This window comes from Gobio gobio, assembly GCF_949357685.1.
Source record: "Gobio gobio genome assembly, chromosome: 7".
NCBI classification, from domain to species: Eukaryota; Metazoa; Chordata; class Actinopteri; order Cypriniformes; family Gobionidae; genus Gobio; species Gobio gobio.
The window spans coordinates 43,212,546-43,234,920 of record NC_137103.1 but is presented as its reverse complement, the minus strand read 5'-3'; the positions used below and the strand labels follow the sequence as shown (position 1 = coordinate 43,234,920).

Genomic DNA, 22,375 nt, shown 5'->3' with positions numbered 1-22,375 from the left:
GCACTCACACAAATGTGTGCTAAAGTCGGACAGATATGACAGTCAGATGATGCCACAACAGGTGGGATTCTTCTTTTCCCCCAGTAAGTCTAAATCAAAAACCCAGTTAGCATTAACACTATACAAAATAATAGGCTATGGCTTCCCACTTTTACACATTTCTATGCAACATTGTAAACCAGTGTCACAGCAGTTACACAATGCAACCTGACATTGTTTTTAAAGAGTTTGCATTTTCTGGGGACGAGTGATTTATTTTTTATTTTATTTTCTTTTTTTACCTAGAAAAATTGTGCATTTTATTTATCTAAGGTTTTTTTTTTTTTTGGAAGTTCAAAATTAACTTTGGAAAATTGGAACATGCACATTCCAGTTTGGGAGGGTGGACATGATGCTTCTATGTGCAACCATCTTTTGAAGTCAAAAATAAAAGACAAACTTTACTTTAGTAATATAATCTGAAATGTAATGCCCATGGTGCATATTAAACCATACACTTTGATTGCACATTCCCAATTTTGAAACAAACATTAGCTTCCTTCAGATTTTCCAGGACAATAAAACGTGCAAGTCTTCCAGGTACTACCAGACAAATGCAGTAAAAAAAAGAAATGCACAGTTCAGTGATCAGTCAAGATTATTTAGTCCCATGTGTCCACTGTTTCAGTCCAGCTGGTTTGCAGGGCACAGTTGTTACTGCTCAGTTGGACTGAGGATGGACCATCTTGTCTGTGGTGGTGATAAAGGAGGAGTGATGGTAACGATCACGGAGGGCAAAGTCTGCATTTTCCTCTGTCAGCTGCCTCGTCTCCATGCCAACAGCTGACAAAGAGGGTGTCACAACAATCTGGTCCTGAACGGCCCCATCTCGCCTAAGAAGAGAAGCCATTGGTGAAGTGATGTTGTGATGTTCAGTTTTGTGTATAACCATAGTTATAATTGCATCACCCACAATGAACTCTGCCACATACCCACATAACAGTAATTTGTATAAAATAGCTTAATTCCATTTCATTCATTCAGTAATTTGCCCATTTTGATTGAAAAATGTTTAAATGTCTTCTGAATAATGATGCTATGCTTTATCTTGGTTATGAAATGAATGAGTGGTTGGCTCCTAGCAACTTCAAGAAATAAGGGCACAGGTTTTTTTTTTTTTTATGGAACTGTGCATATGAACACTTCAGGAAGAATTAATAGTTGGATTTGCCAAAGTTTTCCAAAACAGTGACCTTAAAATAGTAACATATTTGAAATATTCTAAATTTAATCGGAGGTACCTAGTATAACAAGATATCCATAAGCAAAACTGTACATTAGGATTGGTGTTCTGAGGTATGTCTGTGAAATAATCAGTACTTACAGTATTTATTTTGGATGGACTGCGACTGAAATTAAGATCTCAAAGTCTATACACATTTTCTATTTCCTAGTTTTTCAGTGTTTCTATAGAAGCATTGGTGGAAATGCCACGCCATTATTGTGGTATTTTTGGTATCCAGTAAACCTGCCCTTAAAACATTATGAAAAAAACGGTTGATCAGACCCATCTAAAAGTGGGTGGTACTTGGTCACACACAGCTGAAATAAGGACCACACTTTATGTTGAAAATCAAGATTATGTAACAGGACTATGTAACATCATACCTCCCCAAATTATGCAGCGAGGTCTTAAGCCACCTGAAGAAACTGAAGCGAGCTGCTGAACCTGTGGGCAGAGAATGTAACTTTATATTTTCCTGACAAGAAAAATATTTTAAAGTCACCATAAAATCAAAATATTGCAGTGTTTAATGCACATCATTATTTTTTTCATGAGCCCTCATAATGTTTAATCAAAATATTTCTCTTCTCTGATGACGGATTTACTAGTGCAAAGGCGGGACAACCTGTCACTCACATGAGATCACAGCAATAGCAAATTCCAAATGGACAAAAAATTTGCCTTTTAAACTCTTACTCTTATTAGACCTAAATACACATATTTGGCTGAAATAAGCAGTGTGTAGCAGCCAAAGACTTTGCAGTTTATTGTGAGCAAGTAGGGTTACTTCTCAGATTTTCCAAAGATTACTCAAATCAAATAAAAATTAGGTACAATTACCTGTTGGTAAACCTGGGCTTGTTGTTCCAATGTAGAGAAAGAGGATAAGGGCGACTGTAATGTTAATCAAGGCGTACATCCAATGGATGACAAACATTATCAGAAAAGAGCACAATGCCTAAAAAAAAAATTGACAAAAAAAACTTTTAAAAAAATGATTTGAATATTTATATAATTTCAAAAATTCCTTTCATTAAGCATTGGATATTTTTTGCCAAACTTACACCAATTAACGAAACCCAGTGATTGCAAAATCTGGCATAGACCGAACCTAGGATTGATCTGATTTCTGATCCTTCAATATTGGTTTCTGAACCTGTGAATAAAAGGGGTTTGAGGTGTAATATAGATTTTGATCACTATATTGAGGAGTTACGTAAGGTTTTGTAGAAAGTTACTTACTTTTCCTCTCTATCTGCTCTCTTGGAAGCTGTTCAAGTTCAACTGGGCCAGAATTAGGCAAAGACTGTTTCCTCTTGGCTCCTGCTGTAAGGTCAGACTCCACAAGTCCTATCTGGCTACTGGCATCATCATCTAATCCAACAGCTTGTTCTGGCTCCATCTCATCTTTTCCTTTATCTAATGGTCCATTGCTGTTCAAGTCCAACCCAAAACTGTTCATCAGCGTTTCTTTAGCTGGAATCTTTGACTTTCTACCCCGGGCCTTGGAGGCAGGAATAGACACTCTCTGTTCTTCAGCGGTGTCTGTGCTGGGCAATGGAAAAATTTGGTCCATATCTTTGGTGAACTCTAGCAGTGTGCCGTTCACAGGGTCACTGAGGGCTCTACTGCTGCCATAATGGGGGTGAGTGCTGGACATGAGTGATCTTCTGGAGCTCGACTTCCTGATCAGTGTCTTCCTTTGCTGGACCTGCAGCTCATAGGTTTTCACCACACAGAAATAGCAATAATCAATTATGCTGTAGGTTAGCATGAAGTTGATGGTGACAATGGGAGCCAATTCATTGACCTGGCCAATGAAGATGAAGGCCATGGACAGCAAGCTGGTCAGGCAGATGGCAGCCACAGGCGTCTTATTGGGCCCTCGCTGTAATAAAAAAGAAATGGGAGAAAGGTAAATCTATGGCTGTTCCAAAACCTAGTGAGCTACGTTAAATATGTCTACTGCATACATAGGCAGCTACCTTCTAACTTCATATGTGAAAAGCAAAGGAAACTCAATTGAGTACAGTAATTTTGGTGTAATGGTGTAATACCGTAATAAAAATACAAATGCACATGAACTTTAATGACATCCCATTCTTAATATGTAAGGTTTAATATGGAGTTGGCCCACCCTTTCCAGCTATAACAGTTTTAACTGTTGGGAAGGATTTCCACCATGTTTAGGAGTGTGTGTTAATGGGAATTTTTGACCTTTCTTCTAGAAGCGCATTTGTGAGGTCAGGCACTGATGCTGGATGAGAAGGCCTGGCTGGTAGTCTCCACTCTAATTCATCCCAAAGGTGTTCTATCGTGTTGAAGTCAGGCCAGTCAAGTTCCTCCACACCAAATTTGCTCACCCATGTCTTTATGGACCTTGCTTTCTGCACTGGTGTGCAGTCATGTTGGAACAGGAAGCCACCATCCCAAAACTGTTCCCCCAAAGTTCGGAGCATGAAATTATCCAAAATGTCTTGGTATGCTGAAGCATTAAGAGTTCCTTTCACTGGAACTAAGGGAAAAACAACCCCACCCCATAATCCCCCCTCCACCAAACTTTACACGTGGCACAATGCAGCCCGGCAAATACCATTCTCCTGGCAACTGCCAAACCCAGACTTGTCCATCGGATTGCCAGACAGAGAAGCGTAATTCGTCACTCCAGAGAGCACGTCTCCACTGCTCTAGAGTCCAGTGGCGGTGTGCTTTACACAACTGCATCACTTGGTGATGTAAGGCTTGGATGCAGCTGCTCGGCCATGGAAACCCATTCTATGAAGCTCTCTATGCACTGTTCTTGAGCTAATCTGAAGGCCACATGAAGTCTGTAGATATAGACTCTGCAGAAATTTGGCGACTTCTGCAAACTGAGCACTTCAGCTTGCGCTGACCCCGCTCTGTGATTTTACGTGGCCTACCACTTCGTGGCTGAGTTGCTTTTGTTCCCAATTGTTTCCACTTTGTTATAATACCACTAACAGTTGACCGTAGAATATTTAGTAGTACAGAAATTTCACAAATGGACTTATTGCACAGGTGGCAACCTATCACGGTACTACGCTTGAATTCACTGAGCTCCTGAGAGCGACCCATTCTTTCGCAAATGTTTGTAGAAGCAGTCTGCATGCCTAGGTGCTTGATTTTATACACACGTGGCCATGGAAGTGATTGGAAAACCTGAATTCAATGATTTGGAGGGTGTCCCAATACTTTTGGCAATATAGCGTATCTTTTATATTGAATGATTTGTATGCATGTCCGCCAGCTTAATTTTTTTCCCTGTGCTTGTCGTAATGCATTTTGGGCTTAGATGGGAGCCTAGTCATGCAGCCTACCTTCAGCAACAGCCTTTGCATTGGGAAAATTTCTATATTACCTTAACATGCCATCTACATCAGTAGTATCAATCTAATAACTGGGTTTTAGAAGAGAGTATGTGGATATTAAAAAAAAAACATTTAATCTTTTATTTAGAGTAAAGCAAATAGAGTCAGTGACCTTTGTTGAAAAATTACGTTTTGTGTTTAAAACATTACATCTAATTCATATTATAAAAATTGCAAGGTTGCATTATGGGTTTTATTAGTTTGGCTCTCATTACTATCATTTCTTTCACATTATTCAGGTTGTGTAATAAGTGAGTGGACGCATCCAGTTAAAACATCCCAAAAAAAGACATGTCACCTCAGACCAGTCATTACCCAGATCCCATTAGTCTCTGGGATCAGGGCGCTACTGCTACTGGCTGGCACAGCTCCAGATCCACCAGGGTTGGTCTTCTCTGTGCTTCCTGCGTTTGTTCTGGGACTTTGATTCAGGGCTAGATGTCTCGGGCTAGCTTGTAGCCCATAGAGAAGGGTCAGACAGAGCTCATGTGAGGGAAAGGGTGTGCTGTGCTTTTTAAAAGCCACAATTGTTAAAATTCATTCCTTCGCATTTTCGGAGCGCATTTGGGCACACTATAATTAGGAACTTATCCTGTCTGTGGAGCTGCTCATTGAGCATGAAAAAGTAAACAATTCATTAAAATGGCTTGAAAAACAATAGTTTAATTTCACTCATTATCCAAAGTGCATAGTTAATCTGTTCGAGCATTTATTAGTAAATGAAAAGAACTCAAAGAACTCCCTATAAGAACATTTCAGCCTTTTCAATTGCTTTATATTCACAGAGCAGATTTAACCTTGATTAGAATCTAAATAAGAATAATCTACTAAATGAACCAGTTTAGCATAAACCCACACTGATTCACATTCCTCATGCTGAAAAAAGCCACATTAATATGGTTATCATCTCCCTACAAGCACCCACCCCTTTTCCAAGAAATCCAAGAGCTGGGATGACTCTCTCCTGAGCGATACACTGGAGGATCCTGGGTGCACCGTACAGGCCGCCCATGCAGGAGGCGAGTGAGGAGATGTAGAGGCCCAGCAAAAACAGGAAACCAACCAAGGAGACCTGGGAAAAAAACAAACACAGAGGGGAAGAGAGTGTAGGGGGCTCCACCCTGCTCTGTTCCGCTTGGCCCGACTGAAAAGTGCTTATAATGTGATGAAAGTAAATCAAAGAAACCATGTGTAATCTGACAGAACCCATAATGAGAGAGTGTGCAATTACAAACAATACAGTATGATTGTGTGTATAAAACCCAATACACAATAATGTAAATGTACAAAAAAAAATTTTTTTTTTAATATGCATTTTAGATTTTATTTGCATTGTATTGCCTGTAATGATAGTTCTGGTAGAGTGTTAACACCAACACCACAGCCCACATTAAGGAACAGCTGTGGGTCAGCCACAACCATGCTTCAGGCTTACACATTCAAAAACTATGTAGCTTAGTTCAGCAGTCCACCGTAATCTATGTTGACTGGCAGCTGTGTGGCTATCAGGCCAAACGACAGGGTATGTGCAAGGTCAGTGCGCAACTGGCCTTCATTCTCATTCAAACACGTACACCAGCTGTAGCATTTAGAATGACCTCAAATGCCTCTGTTAAGAGCGGAATGACATTAGCATGACAATAAATGCAAATATAACATTTTATCTGCTGATAATGTTATTCTCAAGTCTCACATTCAGCTAAGACAATGAGTCTTAATAGTGGAAAAACACATGGAAGATGGCCATCCTTTGAAGCCTGCAATAACATCAGATTACCTTTTCCGCTATTAAGAAATCATAGCGCAGCGCCTCTCTGGTGCAAATGGCTCCCAGTAAGAACACAAAGACGAGATACAGGAACCACCTGCAGATTCCCACAATATACAAGAGTCAGGGTTTTATTCATTCTATTTATAGAGAAATTATCTAACAAGAACTACCATGATTTTCACCTAAAATACTAAGCATTACAACTGTTTTTAACATTGATGATCTCGAGCAGCAAATCAGCATATTAGAATGATTTTTGAAGGATCATGTGACACTGAAGAATGGAGTAATGGCTGCTGCTTTGCCATCACAGGAATAAATTACATTTTAAAATATATTTAAATAGAAATATTATTTTATTTAGTAATAATTAGGGCTGGGTATTGACAAGTTTCACAATTCGATTTGATTATTTTGGATTTATATCAGGTACAATACTTGGCAAATTTTAAAGGAAAAAAAATCTCAACTCATGCTGTAAATAGTTTATAGTAAATAGTTAAATATATTTTAACATGTAATTTATTCCTGTGATGGCAAAGCAGCAGCCATTACTCCAGTCTTCAATGTCACATGTTCCTTCAAAAATCATTCTAATATGCTGATTTGCTGCTTGGGAGTCAGGTGGTACTACATTACTATAAGGTTAAACATTGAATACATTGAAAGTTAAAATTAAATGATTTGCATACAAACACTAAAATTACACTCAATTATGTTTTTTTATAATAATAAAGTTATAATACTAACTTTACAATTACATAATCATATTTCTACTGCAATCTGTTTTTTTAAATATAAACATTTAAATGGTGGCAGTCATAAAAACTTGACGGATTTATTCAAACATGAATAATAATTATACAAAAATTATAATGAATATATAATATGGTGCATATACTGTATTTACTAAATCTTTTAAAGGCACAATATGTAAGATTTTAGCTTACAATCGAGAAATCAATATTTTTACCCAGCACTAGTAATATTTCACAATATTACTGTTTTATTGTATTTTTAATAAATTAAAAGCAGCCTTGATGAGCACTTTGTATACACCACGTTACAGTATCACACACTATTTATGCAGTGCATGAAGGCTCATTGTGATTCTGTTTCTCATATTTTCATTCTGCTCTAAAGTATGTGTACAGTCAATACAATAAAGGCTAAAGATAAACAAAGAAAGAATTTAAGATTGTTTCTGTGGCTGACGGACACATACGAGGTGCAGATTGCGGCGAGAGTTCCCACGGGGATGTTGTGCTCGGGCCTCTGGAGATCTGAGCTCATGTTGAATCCCGCCATCACACCTACACACACAAACACAGAGGGTTACTGTGAAAACAAGACAAGGGGCCATTCAAAATGGACAACAGATAGATGTACATATCAGAGCTCACTTGAAACACCTTCCTGACTTCTAACAGGAGCAAAAAGGAAACTTTGATCACGACTGAACCATTAATTTGAGCAACACAGGAGGCAGAGGCAGGATTGCATTGTGTGTGGCAAAACAAGACGAGAATGGAATGGGAAATATGGGTTTCTTACATTTCTTAAGATCATTATTTATCTTATTTCTATTTTTATATTGTCTGTTTTTATTTGTAGGCTTTGCCTCTGAAAATAGGAAAGTCATAAGTGTCATGAAAGTGTTGGGAACAAGACATGCAGACTGAATTCAAAACAGAACAGAAAACGTATTAAATTATTTAAAAGTAAAAAAAAAAAAAATTATGCTTAAAATTCATTATTCATCACATACTATTTCTATACTGCTTGCTAAAGGTTGGTCAGAAATCATGATAATTCTATTTCTATATTTTATTTACAGCACTTGTTTTTAACAGTATAGGAAAAGAAACATATATATAAAGTTTTATAAAAAATGTTAAGCGTTAATCGCTGATATTCTCTAGACTTTTTTTATCAATTTGTCAATAAAATAAAAGCCAATTTAATTTTGGAAACAATTATTTTTAGTCTCTTTGAATTTTTCACACAATATAAATGTTATATATATATATATATATATATATATGTATGAGGAGTTTAGATGCAAAAGCCTCTAAAAGCCACTTCAGTCAAAAATGATAATGATACTGAGTGAATGCTCTCCACATATAGTATACGTCAATAAAATACTTTCACTTCAAACCCACTAAATCCCAGCCTAAGCCCATTCAGAAGTACCGGTATTTAGGTAGAAACCTATACAAAGAAGTCTGACAAAAATGCTTATTTTAAAGAAAAAAATCAGACGGACTTAGAGGCAATTGCATCTGAAGTCTTCATATATAGCTGCCTTTTTTAGGAAGAGGGTTTTAATCCCCTGTCCCAGACCACCTTTTCAAGTACTTTGGGTGTGGTTTGCTGGCGCCCTAAAAAAAAAACATCCAGTGACACCACGCAGGCTCAGACTGAAACCTCATTAGGCAACAAAATGTGTTAACTATGAGATGAAAATTTTCTAACATGAAAAAGAGATTTCTGGTGTAGTACCCAAAGTCTGCATCCTAAATCAAACCACAGCCATTAACGTACAGCTGCAAGTATTTGAGGCTACTCGAGTAATTTATACTGGCTTAAACTTCACTCATTGAAAGTAAGAAAAAAATTCTCATATCAGCATAGTTTCGTTTAATCAGTGGATGTTATATCACAGTTTTGCTTTTCTTGTTTACTTGTGTAAAGTCACCTGTCGCCGCAGGAAAGAAAACCCCAAACACGGTGAAGAAAGTCTCGCCAGCTGTGTAGTCTGGTAGGGTGTTCTTACGCAGTAGTTCCTCCGAATAGCCAATGAATCCATGCTCTGCAATAAACATTTTCAGCACATAATGTTAGGAAAGACTGTTTATTACAAGTGCTTTATGGAAAAAGTCTGCACTGACACAATGATAAGAATCAGATTCATCTCTGAAATGCCAGTCTCCACTGAGTATATGTGACAGACATTACACACACAAATTATTTCCTGTAAATTAGAATCTTTGTTTTGAGAACCAGAAGCAAATGTTTTGGACTTTTTGAAAAATCAGACCCATCAGTCTAAATATTTCATAACATTAAAACAAATTTCAGAGAACTCAACCTTCCTAAAGAATTCATGTACCCGCATCTGCTTAAAACACAAGCTTGAATCATGTGGTGACGACATTTACAAGAAAACATTCCCCTGTGCAAGACCACAAACTGTAAGTCACGACATACAATATTGATTTATCGCACAGATACAATAACCAATTTCACCCTGAAATCATAGTGGTTTCATGGGGTACTGTGGGACAGACATCTGGCTTGAAATATTACAGTTTTAGACTCCATAGCCATGAACAGGCAGAGCCCCAGGTGTCTGCGGCTGACCGTCACCACCCTTTATGTAACAACCCAGGGGGACAGACGCCCCGCCAAGATGCGTGCAAACCAAGGGCTGGCCTTTTTCTTGGGAATGCATGCCAAGTTCAATAGTTCTGCGCTGAGGATGATGGAGGGAATGCTGGACTAAGCTCTGGGCGTGTTCACAGGCAAACAAAACAATCCAAGAACAGGCGCCGCAGAACATTTACGTAAACAGTACAGAGAGATAATCACCATTCTGCTGAACCGTCACACAAGAATGGTATTTTCACTCAGGGTGGCAGTTATTAAAGTCTGGATAGCACTGCCGCTGTATATTTCAGATGGTTTGTATACTTGTGTACATTTACTTGCATTCCATACAATACCGTACAGTACATACGGTATAGTAAATACCACAGATAGATGCACTTAATAGGTTAGCTCACCACCCCAAACATATCCTGTCATCATTTATTCACCCCCATGTCATTCCAAATCAGTATGATGTTCTTTTTGGATTTAACTCAAAAGTAGATGTTCAAAAGTTGAATGTTCAAGTTCCATATTGAAAAAAAGCTTCAAAAAGGGCAAAAACAACACCATAAACGTAGTCCATAGGATTGATTGCCTATATTCCATGACTTCTAAAGTCATACAATATTTTGGAACAGGCCAAAATATTAATTAGTAATTTTTCACTGATAATCTTTCCCTTTGCTCCAGCTCTCACATCTAATTTATGGATATTTAATGAAGATACAGCAGAGGGATTTTTTTCCAGCAAATAATGCAAAGAATTGTGTTTTCTGTTCATTAAACAAAGCTAGCATATGGCTTTAGAACAATGGTTCGTTTTTGGCCCCCCACTGTCCACAACAGTATTCAAAGGCAACTTGATTTTTACAGTTATTAGTGATTTACAGGACAAGGAATAAATATATGGGTTTTTTTTTAAATATCTTTCATTGTAAAAAAAATTCAGATCTCCAATTGAACTTTTTCTAGTGACTGGTCACATCTACATTTTTTAGTTGGCCAAATTGAATTTCTGTGAATAAAATTGTATCAATTCACAGAAATTCAATTGAAAAATTTAGATGTGACCAGTCACTAAATTTTTTTTAAATTGGAGAGCCCTGAATTTTTTTTACAGTGTTGAAATGATAATACACATGAAAAAATGAAAATAATTTAAATTAATTTACATAAATTTTCCATGTCTAGAAATCACACTTCACACCTCATATATACAGAACAAGTTCATTGGAACTTGGTTCTTAAAATAAAATAAAAATGTTGCTCATGGAGTGAAAAAATAAAATAAAATTAATGCCAGTGTCTTATTTTAAGTCATCTTGAGGCCTCATGGTGGGCCCCAGCCCTCTGGTTTAAAGCCACTGCGATTAAAGTGAACATGCCATATAGACTATTTTTATGAAACTTGGTGCATTCCTTTTTGGAGCTTCGCAGTAAAAAAAAAAATGCTCTGACATTATACAAAACATCTATTTAGGTGTTCAAATAACGAAAAAGTCATATTTTGGAACAAGAGTGAGTAAATGTTGATCATTTTAATTTGGGCTGGAACTATACTTTAATCTCTTTTTTAAAATAAAAAATCATTTAATTAATAGATGACCTATGGACAAATATCAATAGGTATGCACGAGACAAAACACAATGCAACCTAGTCTAAGTGTCTAGCCTAAGAAGCTGGTAATTCGATTGTCAATTAGAAAGTCGGTTGGGGAAGGGGGAAGGGGGCAGGTGTCACCTCTGCGGAGACAAGGCACTCATCCAGAGAGAGATCGACAGGGCCCTGGCTATGCAAGAGCATGAGCCATTTCCCTCTTGGTTATCTTGTGATGGGAAAGAATGTGTTCTCTTGGATTAATGACATGTTTATCCAAAAGGAAGTCACCACCCTTTCAGAAGCCTGCCTGTTCCTACTTCACAGTTTCTTGGCTAAAAGGAGAGAGAGCTAGAAAGAGCGTAAGACACAATAGAGATGATCAGGAGAAAGATAGAGGAAGTGCATAAAGAAAGTTTAGGTATACAGATATAAAGTACCCCAATTATAACATGCAAGTAGGACAAAAACAACACATCCTACTTCGCCAAATCATATGAATTATCTTGACATAATAAACTTAATTTATGAACTTTGCTAAAGCTATGCTAAGCTGTTTTTGGAATAGCATGTGCAAGAATAAAAGCTTTGACGTAGTTTAGTTTGCATCTCTTGAACTAAACAGCCTTCAGTTACAATACCTTTCAAAAGTTCGGGGTCAGTTTTAAATTAATACTATTATTCAACAAGATTGCATTAAATTGTTTAAAAGTGGCAGTGAAGAACAAATCTACTTCAAATAAACATTGTTCTTTTGAACTTTCTATTCATCAAGAAATCCTGAATGTAATATGTAAGAATATGAACAATTTAGCTTTGCCATACAGTATTAATACCATTTTAACATATATTAAAAAAGAAAACTGTTTTAAATTGTAATAATACTGAACAGTATTACTTTTTTACTGTATTTTTTATTAAATAAATACAGACTTGGTTAGCATAAGAGACTTAAAAAACAAACAGTAGTACATGTAACAGTTTGGTGTCAAACCCCCCCCCCAAAAATGAAATGGCATAATAGCATATGGACTCATGCATGAAAAGAAATGTAATGCCAGAGATAAAAACTTACTTCTACATATATTGTATTTGTTACTTCAATGAGCTCATTGTTTCTGCCTTAACCCTTATGTGTCCCTGGGGACGTTTTCATCCACTATGAGTTTTGGTGACAAATCTTATTTTTACACATATTTTGTGTAATTGTGCATATTTTGAATTTTTTCACAAACTCAACGATACACTGTGGGCAAATTCACTACCCTTTCGTTACCCTCGTGGCTGAAAACATCCACTAAATTAAACTGCTGTAAAAATGTATCAGATAAATATTTTTTCAATTGTTTTGCATAAATCTATTAATCAACCTCAGTCCTGATCAAAACTATTAAATCTTTTTGTTTACTCCATGTAATTCTGAGAGCTGAGGTGCATATTTAGATTTTCTCAGACGCTGGTAAGTGTTCAAAGGACACACACACACACACACACACACTAAAAGTCCATAGAAAAGCCCGTCCTATCTAAAGGGTTAATGTTGCCACCTGGTTATCAACTGTAAAAATTACAAATTTTACCTCTTCCCAACAGGGAAAACCATCAACAATCAAAAATGCAACAAAAAAAAAAGTATATGGTGTCATGGCTTTGCAAAATGTGGTTATAATGGAAGTCAATGGGGCAAAAACAGCCACGAGGAGTAAATGAGGGAGAAAAAAATAATTTGATGCTGCACAAAAACCAACAATGTATCAAAGCCATGTTGTTTCTGATATTTGACATGTCCAAGACTGTGATAAAAGGTACAAAAAAATCCAGTCCACAATTACATTTTATGTTGAAAATAAGTCATTTTGTGTGTGTTTTCTCCCCAAATCAGTGATATCATTTATGAACTTGTCAATTAAAGAGTTAAAATCCTGAATTTTCTTTAAACATTTAGTAGTTTTGATCAGGACTGAGGTTAATTAATAGATTTGTGCAATTTCTTTTTGAAAAAAATATTTATCTGACACATTTTTACAGCAGTTTAGTTTGGATGTTTTCATCGAAAGGGTAGTGAATTTGAAGGATGCACAAGGGTTAATACATTGTTAGCTAACTGCGTGATTTGCATATATACATTTATGAAATTTGGGCACAGCCACCTCTGATAACAGATCACTCTAAATTGTAATGTAGACGCATACATTTTCTGTAAAGCTGCTTTGAAACGATATGTATTGTGCAAAGAGCTATACAAATAAATGTGAATATACGCATTAAGAACAGGCCATATTGACACAGCGGATAAGAGCCGGGTGTTACTGTTGTCCTCCCTGACACCTTTCTAATCATTTTGATTGCAGTTTGGATATTAATAGTGAGAGTCCTTCTGATCTGAAGATTTGGAAGAGGAAGTGATGATGTGGACGCTGCTAGAGAAGAACTCGGATCTGCTTCCTGCCTGCTCTTTTGTCTCAGGCCAAAAATGTGGGTGAGCCCGGTCAACACCCTTAACCCAAAGCTATGAGCGCATGTCAGTTTCCTGTCCAACTCTGGGTGCTTAAATAGAGTGTCTTTGAGTTTAGAGCCGAGGAAAACAGAGCAGATTCTACAAAACACACACATCATACCTTCATAAAACTAATTATGCGAGTGAAAATCAAGCCACTTCTGAGGAGATAAGTTAAAGGATTCAGTTCTTGCAGAATTGATTTTTTTTTCCCCATTTGAAATCTAATCGTTATATTCCAGCAATATCTTCCCACCAACAGAATTTGCAACAATAACAGTCTTAAAGTCTACAGTAGGAAAGCTCTTCTTACAGCTCCTCTTGTGTGGTAACAGGCAGGAGGAAAGGGACAGAACTAGGAGGTGCTCTAATTTTTTTTTTAAATCTAGCACAAATGTGTTCACTGCAATGGTATGAACACTCTAGAGGATTGCGCTCACATTTTCTTCATCTTTTCCAGCAATAACATTTTCAAATGATTTGACAAAACATTGGAGTAGGTAGCAGAATTATAAAATCATCACTCTTCTCCCCTTCTGGCTATATGAGCCTATAGGCACACTGGTGCCCAGTGGTAGATTGGGTGTATAATTCAAACATATCCTTGACCAAGAATTATTTCACAACCAAGATATGTGCTCAGCCTCTAAGCTTTCTGCAGCCTTTCAGTCCTTAAAGGAATAGTTCACCACCTAAAAAACTATGTGACCTCCTTCTTTATCCTTCAAATATCCTAGCCATTATTTTCAAAAGTGAATGAGGATTGGGACTTTCAGGCTCCAAAACATAAAAAAAAAAACACCATAAATGTATCATTAATGATGTACAGGAAAATGTACAGTTAACAGTTTTCTGAAGTCATACAATAGCTTTGTGTCAGTAGAGACAAATAATAATTTAAAAAATAATGGAAAATCATGAGCAAAGAGTTAGATCTTCACTTTTTCTTCCAGTTTTATTCACAAATCAACTGATCTAGTTCTTGAGTTTACTCACTTAATTACCAGCTCACTGGACGGGAAGTGTCAGTTTGTTCCTCACAAAAAAAAACTATCAAATGACTTAAAGGGTTATTCATCATTTACTCACTCATGTCATTCCAAACCCTTCATTCATCTTAAAAATACAAATTAAGATATTTTAATGAAATCTGAGCGCTTTCTGTCCCTCTATTGACAGCTACTCAACTACCACTGATGCTTCAAAAAGTTCATAAAGAGATCGTAAAACTAATCCATATGAATCAAGCGGTTTCATCCAAATCTTCTAAAGAGACATGATCGGATGAATAGATTTAATTAGGGTTTTATACATTATTAACATTATAAATATTCATCAACGCACACATCAGATCATAGTTTCACATGCTTGCGTGACGTGAGAGAATTATTGTCATGTGTTACACAGCACATCAGCATTTTTCATATTTGGGTGAACTAACCCTTTAAGTCTTGCAATATAGTGCATGAGAACTACTTTGATGATATTTTTATGGTGGTTTTGTGACCTTACTAAAGCCCCAGTCTTCATTCACTTTCATGATATAAAAAGAGTGGCCATGCCATGATATACTCCAGCTTTCCTTGTGCTGACCACCTGGCCTTGACTACGTGATTAACAGCATTATCAAACTGTAAACACATCTGCACAGCAGCCCCTTTTTCCTGCCAGTGGCAGGTAACCCGCCCATGCGGCGCCCGGCCTAAACCGTGCAACCCCCTGGAGTCGTGCCAATGGTGAGGTCACTTTATAACCACAAAGCTTAATTGGAAAAACCTGGAGGAACCAGCACCTCCTTTTCCCACTGCCAGTGCACACTGCAGCCCAAGTCCAGCTCCTAAAAGAGATCAGAGCAAGACGACAGCAACAGCAGAAGCAGCAGTTAAGGTGTAATGCCTCATATTCTGCCTCATGTCTGACTTTCTCTGGAGAGAGAGAGAGAGAGTGAGAACACCATCTTTCTGAGAGTCTTGCCTCCTCTCTGGACAGGAAGTCAGTAATCAGGAGAACAGGAAGAGTTGGGATGGATTTCCTGCAAACCCAGTGTGAAAGTACATACTGACCTCATCTGAAGTGGGCAGCCAAAAAAAAAACAGTTACAATGGACTAAGAATGCCTGCATACTACGTGACTATTAGATATCTTGCATAAATTGCTGCAGAATGAGCAGTTACTATTATAAACCTACTGTATATTAAATTGAACTTACAACCAAGTATACCCCCAAGAAAAGGGATTTTTACCCCTCTTACGATTTACATATATGTGCACACTTCATGCAGTGAAACTTTAAGTACAAGCCCTAAAAATATGAAATGTGTGACAGAACTGGAATTTCTGTGATTATAGCTTGGGAGAGCTTTAGAATAGGGAATTTGGCAACACATCGAACACAACCAATACGCATGCTCCATTTCATTAACACATGCTTTCAGTCAAAAACATTTAAAAAAAAAAAATACTTAAGTAATTAAATGTAAACACGCGCATATACATACATATAGTTTTAAATTATATATAGTTTTGCCTTGTGAGGTCCAGGTCCAAGATGATGGCAATATATAATGGGAAAATAAATAATTTCACCTTTCTTGTTCCTTCAACTTCCATATTATGATTGGTGTTTGAGTTTTATTATGGAGTTTATTTTAGGAAGAGATCCTGCACTCCCTCGCCTTGTGCACCCCTCCCAGCATATGCAGGGCTGTTGGAGGTCTATCGCTCACTGCTTATACTGTCAATGCCAGGTCACAACCTGGATTTGGTATGCAAAATCTTGCACTGGTTTGTCAATTGTCAAGCCTGTGGAAACTATGAACCTGATAAATAATAAATAAATGTATATTGCCATTATTATAATACAAACATAAAAGTATATTTTTAAAAACACACAGGATAGCATTGTTTGGGTCTTGGGACAATGCCACATTTATGTTACCCTGACACCTACTGGACAGTTGTTGCACGGACATGTGAATTCATCATTTGAGTTCTGTTTGATCAACTAATACAAATACTAGCTGGGGTAGTCTATCACTACTAATTACCATAATGTATAAGAAAGAACATATAATCAATATCTACATTCGCATATAATATTATATAGAATTGAATACACTATTGCTCAAAAGCTTGTGCTCTGTAAGAATTTTTAAAAAAAAAAATTTTTTAAAAAGAAGCCTCTTATGCTCACCAGGGCTGCATTTCTTTGATCAAAAGATACAGTAAAATAGTGTTATTGTGTAATATTACACATTTAAATATAAATATATTTTAAAATGCAATTTATTCCTGTGATGGCAAAGCTGAATTTTCAGCATCAATAATCCAGTCTTCAGTCACATGATCCTTCAGAAATCATTCTAATATGCTGATTTGCTGCTCAAGAAACATTTCTTTTTATTGTAAATTTTTAAACGGTTGTGCTGCAAAATATTTTGTGGCAAAACTGTGATAAATGTTTTTCAAAATAAGTTTCTGTTTAAAATAGAAATGTACTGAAACAATCAAATTCTTTACTGTCACCTTCGATCAATTTAATACAATGCTGATTATGTATATTTATTTCTTTAAAAAAAAAATCTTACTGACCTCAAACTTTTGAACAGTAGTGTATACATTCTGTCACTTGCGAGCTGCATTCAACTACCCCAATATATGCATATAATGCACATAAAACTTGTGAAACAAGAGAATAATAAAAATAAGAGCAATGTATGCTGGTAAAAGAAAAGAAAAAAAACATAGGACACTCCAGATTTAGTCCAGAATAAAATGGCTTGAACTTGTATATCCTTGTCTGGCAGGTTTGCCAGGAAATGTGCAAAGAAAGAAATGTCAATATAAGAAAGGCAAGCACTATTTAGTAGAGTCTGTGAAAACAACACAAGGCAAGAATCTCTTCCTAAAGCACTACTTTATTAAATGGGAACCTGTGGTATAGTCACAAATGCCTGTTAAAGTGAGATCTGATTCGGTTTGATTTTGCATTTTAAAATATACTGTACATTCATTTCATTTTGACGGTTTTCTTAAACTCGATGGTGGATCTATGGTGTTGGTTAAACACAAAACCTAGCTATACCTTAAAATAAATAGCAGGTGTTAAACTCAATACTCCTGGTTTATCTCATTGCAAATGGCCCCTGATGTTATTGGCATTCACGATAGCTTACCTGGATCTAGATGACTAAATGTCCCGATGACAAAATCCAGAGTGGACATAGCTAAAATCCCCAGCAGAACCAATTGAAGGCGTATAATCCATTTCACTCCGGCCAGGTTAATCCCAAGCAGGCCAACTAGAACGGCCACAGAGATGCCCCTCACTGCCCACATGCTCTGTAAGCTCAGCACCTGTGCTATGGACTCTGCGAAACCGGTGATGTACATCGCTCCAGCCACACACTGCCAACAAGACACATGATTGTAAACCAAACTTAAAAACAGTGAAATGAATGTATGTAGGCCTGAGCTGCTCACCTGTCCAAACACATACAAGAGTCCCACAGTTCCTCCAACCCTGCCTCCGAGCACAGTGGAGATCATGGAGTAGACACCACCGTTACCCACGCTGCAACACTCACACACACCGATCCCTGACATCACCGTAACCACAGCGACCAATACCACCATGGACACCAGAAGCATGCCCAGCAACACACCTGTGTTACCCTAAAGATGATCATATAGGAAAAGACAAGTAACATTTCTATTGGATGACCATTTAATTGCGGCAAAAACATGACATGTTCCTAAAGACTGGAATATCTTTTAAAAATAGATTCTATGATACACACATACACGACAATCATCTCGAAATCTGTAATAAAACATAACTTACCACAAGCCAGCCAGTCCGTAAAAAGAGCACCACTCCAAAAATGTTGATCATGCAGGTAGTGAAGACTCCATCCCAGGTGCCGAAAAGAACAGGTTCCCAGACGAAGAGCTGCACCTTCCACCAAGGTTGAGCATTACTCTGTGAACCCTACACAAACCAGTGTCACTCAAATCTAAATAAGTCACCATTAAAGCTAGTTCCTCCACCCAGTGTCCCAAACTTATGGTTTTTCATTTATAGCAAAACTTTGCCATTAATTCGATTTTTATGGAAAAACGTACAGATTGGACATTACCTGTGCGTCTTCGTGGAATAATTCTTGAACATGAGGAGTCATGCTCACTCTTTGGCAAGATTACAGTAACGTTAGCTGGATCTGAAGAAAGTGAAGACTTTAGTAGGCTATACATACAAAGGCTATTTAACAACATTTGCCAACTAGGCGATGGCCACGTAGCTGAGATACATTTAAGCTTTAGCTGTCTGTTAATAAGTGACACCTTGGGAACTATTAATAATCGACAGGCAATTCATATTTAGCATTTGAGCAACATTTAAATACTTTAAGATAATGCAAGCAAAGTATTTGAAGTTCATTGAAGTTAACGTAAAGTTGTGTAGTAGGCTACTGACTGTGTTTGAGTTTTACAGTTAGTGAAATGGCGCGTTATTTAAGAAACGCCAGCAACTAACGGCCCTAAATAAAAGTATAAAATTATGTTTTGTGATATTTTTGAATTGTAAATTCCTTGGTTAATCATAAAAAAGACAATAGCACACATACCTGCAATGGTGTAATGCTCCCGGATGCAACAGCAGGTGGAGAATGTGAGAGAGGCACACCTGAGTAGTTGGGTGGCACTACTCATTTCCGTGAATCGGTTCTTTTGAACGGTTCATTTAGACAGTTTCGCAAAAGAGTCCACTATTATTTTACGCAAACAACATTATTCCAATATGTTTTATTTTTAAAAGTTTAGTATTTTTGTATATTGAGGTAACTTCCTAAATTGTGCATCATCTCGGTTTAGCCTGCCAGTATCAGCTCATTCTTGGTACAACGAGTCGAAAATTGTTGACAAGAGAACCAGTAGGGCCGTTTCAGTCAGATTCTTGAAAGATTCATTCAAAATACTGTAGTTTCATGAAGCTCAATTGATTCACAAAAAAAGTTCCGACTCAAAAGACCGATTCGTTAACGCCTATATACATTAGTAAACTAACGTTAATGTCTGTAAGATTATATCATCACCTTTCCCAAGAGGGAATACCGTTAGATATTACAGGTTTCGGAAAATGTTTCAAGCTAACTAGTTTCAATTGAGTTTAAATGTACTTGTCACGACAGTGTTTTAGCATAGTAATTTAAAATCGTTTGATTATTTGATTGATTCCTCCCGAATAATCAGAAATGTCTGATTATTTAATATAGGCTTATGCCAGTAAAGCTGTATTTGAGTAGGCTAACAGCTGTCTGTGTGCCGCTGTTATTAATGGAAACGCTACGTGTGCAATAAACGTCATTAAACAAATATGTGTTCTATCAGCGCCACCTCAGGTGCGTGTGTGTGTGTGTGCGCGCGCGCGCGCGCGCTATCAGTGTACCTCACTGTTCGACTGCTCTACTGGAGCAGGCTTTTCCATATTTACATTTTCTGTGATTATTTCTATAACCAGCTAATTTACATATCATATAAAGTCATACTTTAATCTTAATTTTGGCCATGCATCAACCCTACATAAATGATTTAAAGCCATTTTAACCACATCCTACATTTTTGTGAGTTTGAATCCTTAACAGGAGGAAATGTGCTAGACGTCATGAAAATTTAAAAAACAATTATTGGCTGGTTCATGAGATTTAACTACACAGAAGCTATAGTGCTTTAAAACCGAAGCAATTACATTTTAAAATTCTTCTTGTGTTAATTGAGGGTCAGCTGGTCTGGTTATTTTAAATTAGATTTATTTGCTTTAAATTATTGTTTATATATATGCCAACTGTGATTGCTGAATGTCTGTGTGAGTATGCTGCAAACTTACTTTCCCTGGCCTATACAGTGATAAATAAACAGACTATACTGCTTACACAAAGAGGAGTCTGATGAGTGATGTGGATCAAGATGCAAGGAAACAGCACTCAACAACTTGATGTATTTGGAAATTTAATATTACACAACAAGAGGCACGCAATCAAAAACATCCAATCAGAACTTTTTCTCCATGTCTTAGGCAAAGTACTGCATTAAAGTATATTCTATGGAAATAATTCGGCTACAATAAAAATGGATACATATAAAAATATAACCAGTGTACAAAGACAGAGGACATGCACTCCCCAATAAAATTAAATGTCTAAAACTATTTAGAAGAGCTTTCTTCCTAAATAAAACCATTCAGTTTTCCATTCGAATTAAAAAGTGAAAGAAAACAATGATCCACCATCAGTAACACCATGAAACTTTGATGCGCAAAATACCCAATCAATTAAGAACAAAGTGTGTCTAGATACGGATATGACCTTTTACCAAAAGCAATTGAGCTTACAAAAAACATCACACAATTTACTAAAAGAAAATAAAGCATTATGTTCTTCCCTCAAATTATCATTTCACTTTCTGGAGCATCTGTAGCAGTAATTATTGATTAAATATTTATAATGCAGGTATCACATGATGATATTGAAATGATAAATAACATCCTAAAAATCCTCTGAGGGTGTACAAGATCCATACAAGGTCTTTTAATCAGTTTGCAAATCGTCAAAACTGCATTCAGAGGCAATTCATAGAGAGGACATTACATTTGTAATTTTACAAACAAGAACACAAACATGATTTTGTCACAAAAGTTGTGCTGAGAGTCATCAGGGACCATAGGAATGAGTAAACCAAAATGGCAGCAAACATTCTTAAATCATGTTGTACTCTCTCTATATACACTCCAAGAAATGTGCACAGCAAAATGCACAACCTATTTACAACATGTAAAAAAAAAAGGAATGTTTAGGCACGTAAAATAAACCGTAATCAAAAGCACAGTATATCTCTTTGACACCCAGAACATGCTGACTATGAAAAAACACACACACAGGACTTAATGGACCTCATTCACAAAACATGAGCAGAACAAATCTGTGTAAATTGTTCAAACAACCATTCAACAATTTACATAAGATGTTTTGTTTTTACAAATAAATGATTAACAAAGAAAACCAATGAGTGTACAGCTTGGCATGATACTACTATTATAAACCATAAACCTAAGATTAATCAAGATACCGTTATGGGGCAAGCAGGTACATTTCCATAAACAATCTGAGAGAAGAGAAACAAAGCTTTTAATTTACATGATTAGTTAAGCTAATAAAGAGAGATGTGCAATAAACAAATGTTATGTGTACATATACATAGTTCAACTGTACCAAACATTACACATTATTTTTTGTTCTATATTAATCTAATAAGTAACAGCGAGTGATGCATATTTGCTAATGGATGGGTGTTTTGAGACAAAGAAAAAGCATAAAAATATGATCTCAGACCATACATTCTTAAAACATCTTTCTTGATTTCACTCAATTCTGATATAGATTATATCAGATTTGTACATTATGTAGCGGGAAGGTGGGCATTGAAA

At 36.6% G+C, this 22,375-nt stretch overlaps 1 protein-coding gene across 1 annotated transcript; it reads right to left on the bottom strand.

Moving 5' to 3' along the window:
* Positions 1-327: 327 nt before the first annotated feature.
* slc12a8 (solute carrier family 12 member 8) lies at positions 328-19,693 on the bottom strand. Its single transcript, XM_079822174.1, has 14 exons — positions 19,521-19,693; positions 19,032-19,112; positions 18,737-18,883; positions 18,376-18,567; positions 18,069-18,300; positions 9,126-9,239; positions 7,650-7,737; positions 6,431-6,518; positions 5,579-5,725; positions 2,507-3,152; positions 2,329-2,420; positions 2,105-2,222; positions 1,648-1,708; positions 328-872 (listed from the first exon to the last, which is right to left on the bottom strand). The coding sequence occupies exons 2-14, from the start codon at positions 19,071-19,073 to the stop codon at positions 701-703; spliced, it is 2,139 nt and encodes a 712-aa protein (XP_079678300.1). The 5' UTR covers positions 19,074-19,112; positions 19,521-19,693; the 3' UTR covers positions 328-700.
* Positions 19,694-22,375: the final 2,682 nt, after the last annotated feature.